Source organism: Aythya marila, assembly GCF_965140915.1.
Source record: "Aythya marila genome assembly, chromosome: 27".
Taxonomy (NCBI): domain Eukaryota; kingdom Metazoa; phylum Chordata; class Aves; order Anseriformes; family Anatidae; genus Aythya; species Aythya marila.
Genome location: NC_139068.1, coordinates 2,479,640 through 2,483,747, shown reverse-complemented (window position 1 = coordinate 2,483,747; position 4,108 = coordinate 2,479,640). Strand labels below are relative to the sequence as shown.

The 4,108-nt window shown below is 48.6% G+C and overlaps 1 protein-coding gene across 1 annotated transcript; it reads left to right on the top strand.

The window, feature by feature from the left end:
- On the top strand, nucleotides 1-2,189 carry RPL36 (ribosomal protein L36). The gene is made up of 3 exons (XM_082780106.1): nucleotides 1-208; nucleotides 1,434-1,568; nucleotides 2,059-2,189. The coding sequence occupies exons 1-3, from the start codon at nucleotides 116-118 to the stop codon at nucleotides 2,146-2,148; spliced, it is 318 nt and encodes a 105-aa protein (XP_082636232.1). The 5' UTR covers nucleotides 1-115; the 3' UTR covers nucleotides 2,149-2,189.
- Nucleotides 2,190-4,108: the final 1,919 nt, after the last annotated feature.

Genomic DNA, 4,108 nt, shown 5'->3' with positions numbered 1-4,108 from the left:
TCCGGTGCGGCGCCATCGGTGGAGGGGCAGGTGAGGAGCGGGCCGGGCCGGGCCGGGATCCGCCTCCATCCGCGTCCATCGGCGGCTCAGCGCTGACCGCTCTCTCCCCGCAGACATGGCGATCCGCTACCCGATGGCCGTGGGCCTCAACAAGGGCTACAAAGTGACGAAGAACGTGACCAAGCCGCGCCAGTGCCGCCGCCGCGGGGTGAGTACGGGGCGGGGGGGGGGGTGCGCATGGCCCCTGAGGTACCGGGGGAGAGGGTGTGGGGGGGTCGCTGGCAGCGGAGCAGGAATTGGAGGCGCGGCCCCGAGCTAGCGGGGGAGGAGTCGGTAGTGGGAGAATAAGGTAGGTGGACGAGAAGGTGAAAGAGAAAGGTAGGTGAGCACGGCTTGAATTAATAGCGAAATAGAAAACGGGCTGGATGGTTCCCAAAGGCCTTCCTAGTCTGCTTGTTTGGGGAACAGCAGCAGGTTTCTACGTCACTGACAGCTGATGACAGATACAGGGAGCTGTGAAGGTTTAGTGCGTGTGACAGAAATTCAGTTTGCATCTTTTGTCACACTTTGGTTAAATGGAGTATTTGCACATGGTGTTTGAGATATGTAGCACTACACACTGTGGATTCCTCTTGGCCCCATCTAAAGGTGTTGGTGCACGCAGATGTGCTCAATAAGAGGTGTTATGGCTAAAATGAGCAGAAAGTAGCATGTCTCTGAAAGCACCGTGCTGCTTACAGCCTACAAGGGGTCTTCTGAGATGTGCTAACGGCATAATGGGTTTGGGGCCTTAACCTAGGGTTTGCCACAGCCCTTTGCAGTCCAGGCCTTCAGTCCAGGAAGACAAGTTCCACCCAACTGTACTACTGTGTACTTTGTTTTGAATTCCTAAATTGCATTTTGGTACTTAAATAGTAACGTACAAGCAGTTTGCCTACATTCTTTGTAAAGTTGCTTGTGTGGTGTGGGATTTGTTTCTGTGTGTGAAACATTGCTGCGTGGTACACCCAAACTCCTCTGTTTGCTGAGGGGAGTATTTTCCTGAAAGCTCTGATGTGTGAGTATGATCAGTGTTCCAGGCTGACTGAGTGCAGGTGACTAACATACAACTGGAGACTGCTTGGTTTAGATTATTCAGGTGTTCCAGCAGGGTGTATCCCTGCTCTCTAGGAGGTGTTTTCAGATAGCTAAGTCTGCTTCCTCTCCAGCTGTGCTAGAAGTGCAGGCAAGCAGCCAAGGTAGTTGAAAACCTTGCAGGATATGTGAAAGGGCTGCGCTGATCCTGGCACTTAAGAAGGATGGTTTTTGTATGTTGCTGAATCGAGCTTTATAACAAAAGTTATTTTATAGTAACTGCTTTGATGGAAATATTGATGCTGGCTGTGTTAGTGCTCGTGTTCATTGTGACTTACATTTTTTTCCCCTTCCTGTAGCGCCTGACCAAACACACCAAGTTTGTGCGAGACATGATCAGGGAAGTCTGTGGCTTTGCACCCTATGAGAGACGTGCTATGGAACTGCTGAAAGTTTCCAAAGATAAACGTGCTCTGAAGTTCATAAAGAAACGGGTAGGTCAATTTGATGCCATAATGAGGATATCAGAAACTTTTTTTGCCAACTTTGTTTTCTGCCCTTTCCTAGGGAAACTTTGCTGTTTATTTTTTTTTTTCAGTTGTTAGCACAGTTAGCAGCCGAGTGACAGTGAGAGAGAGGGTGGCAGACAAAGATACTTTGCTGACAAGGCTCCAAGCTACAGCAATAGATTTTCTTTGCTGTTTTTGTATTATTTGCAAAGCTGGTGCTGGGAACAGGATAGCAGCATTGATGGAGGCTGGGTACCATTAACCAGGTGAATTGGGAGTTTGTTGAAGGCAGCTCCAATAGTTGAGAGCATCATCTGCCTTGCCTCCAAAAATTTAGAGTAGAAATACTACCGAGCTGTGATGTTAAGTAGTTCCTGGCTTGCCAGTTGAGGTTGATGGGGTTGAAGTCTGACAAGGTTCTTTTCCCTGCTCTTTGCTGGGATGAATGCTGACTGTACTGCTCTCGTCTCTGCAGGTTGGCACTCACATTCGGGCCAAGCGAAAGCGGGAGGAGCTCAGTAACGTCCTGGCAGCCATGAGGAAAGCTGCTGCAAAGAAGGATTGAGTTGTACAGTCTGTAACTCAATAAAGTCCTTTCTCACAAAAGCGGTGTAGCAGCTGTTAATGGTCTGTCTGCTTCAGTCTGTGGGGACTGGGGTAGCTCCTGGGGATGCTGAATCCCTAAGATACAGTAAGCTGGAAAAAATGCTGCAGATGGTGATGCCCTTATTCTGCCACTCCCTCCTGCAACTTCTACCTTCCTAAATGTGGATGAACTCCTTTTAAAATCCCTTTTGTGCCTGTTGCAGTAGCAGGGCAGTTCATCGTTATTCTCAAAACAGGCACTAGGGGAAAGGGAAATGCAGGAAAACCATCCAGAGCACACAAAAAGCCCTGCAGGGACTGCAGGCAACTCTGCGAGTGTTTTCTGTATGTGTAGAGCCACAGCTTCTGCTCCTCCAGAGCAGCATGGCTCATGGCCTTCTCACGCTGTCTGAGAAGAGGCCTGTCATTTCAAAGAGTCTTTCATAACATAAAGAGACAGTGCAAAAAGCTAAATCCTGTTGCAGAAGACCTGCACAGGGCTTCTGAGGCTGAATACCCCATCCTGCCTGGCAGCCTGCCACAACGAGCAGTAACGTACCTGGCTATAACCCATCCCTTCTTCCTTTCTGTGAACTCTACCTGTTTTCCACTCTTCTGTTAAGTCTACCTTTTGACTCCTGGTGGTTGCAGAAGTCCCCAATATAGCATCAAGGAGGAGTTACATTCCACAGAACTCCTGTCCTAGATTTGGTGGCAGCTGGACAGAGGATATCATCAGGTACGGGTGTCATGTTCTCCCTTGAACTCCAGGCTGTGCTGCATCCTTGAGTCAAGGCAGGTTCCTGAACCCGTGACCATCCTACACCATTTCACCGTGCTTCAGGCAGCTGGGACCAGCCTCAGGACCAGCCTCAGCACATGTCATCTGTCCCACCTGCTATAAGGAAAGGGATGCTTCCCTTACACCTCTGAGCATCCCATCTTCTTTTAGGTATGTGGGCCTGGCTGGTCCACTGAACCATAAGTAAATCAATAAAAGGAAAATGAGGAGAGGAAATGACTGCCAATAGGTGGTGAAGTCTGCCTGTCCTGACACTCCAGCTCTTCTATGATCATGAGGGAGAAAGACCAGTTCATGACTGGCCCGTCTGGGGATGCAGACAGAAGTTGCTGCAAAACACAGTACCTGTTTTCTAGCAAAGCACCATGCCCAGATCTGGAGTTAGTGCAAGAAGTACATATAAAAAAATGTAAAGACAGTGATAATAGAGAGCTATGCTTTACCACTTCATGTGGTTGTCAGGTCCTATGAAACAACAGGCCTAGATCTGTCTTTCCTTTGTATCCTGCAGGCTGACCAGGGAGTTTAACTGTGTTCTGGGACAGCCTTAGCTCAAACCTTTTTTGTCCAGGCTTGTGCTGTCTCAGGCTTGGTGTTATCCCAGAAACTGTCCTGTTGATACATTCCAGAGGAAGACGACATCTCCTGGTTTCACTGAACTGGGCTTCCTTGGGATAGGGTTGGTCTCTGCAATAGACCAGTCTTCGAAGGCTGCAATGCCAGGGAAATCCTTTCTCAGCCTCCCCTACCGGTGTGTAGGTGTGCAGGCAGACATCAGGGGCAAGAATTGTTACTAACAGTAACAACTTTGCACTTCTCCCTCTTGATACTTCAACGTGTTCCTTCTGCAGTTTCTATTGTTCTTGCCTTTCTCCCTTTGCATCCTCCGCTCACGCTAGTTTCAGCATGTTTTCAAATCATTGAAGAACTGGAGTTAGTACCAGCTGCCCGAATTCCTTATTCTCCACCGAGGACTACCTCGCTGAGAGACAGGGCAGCTGCTGTTCTTCCAGCAGAAGGAAATGCATTTCAAATGCTTCATGGAACTACTCTTCAGCTATTTAATGAGTCCTATTTAAACTCAGTTTTTCTAGTGCTTGACATAGATGAAGTACTCAAATTCTCTAGAACAAGCCTG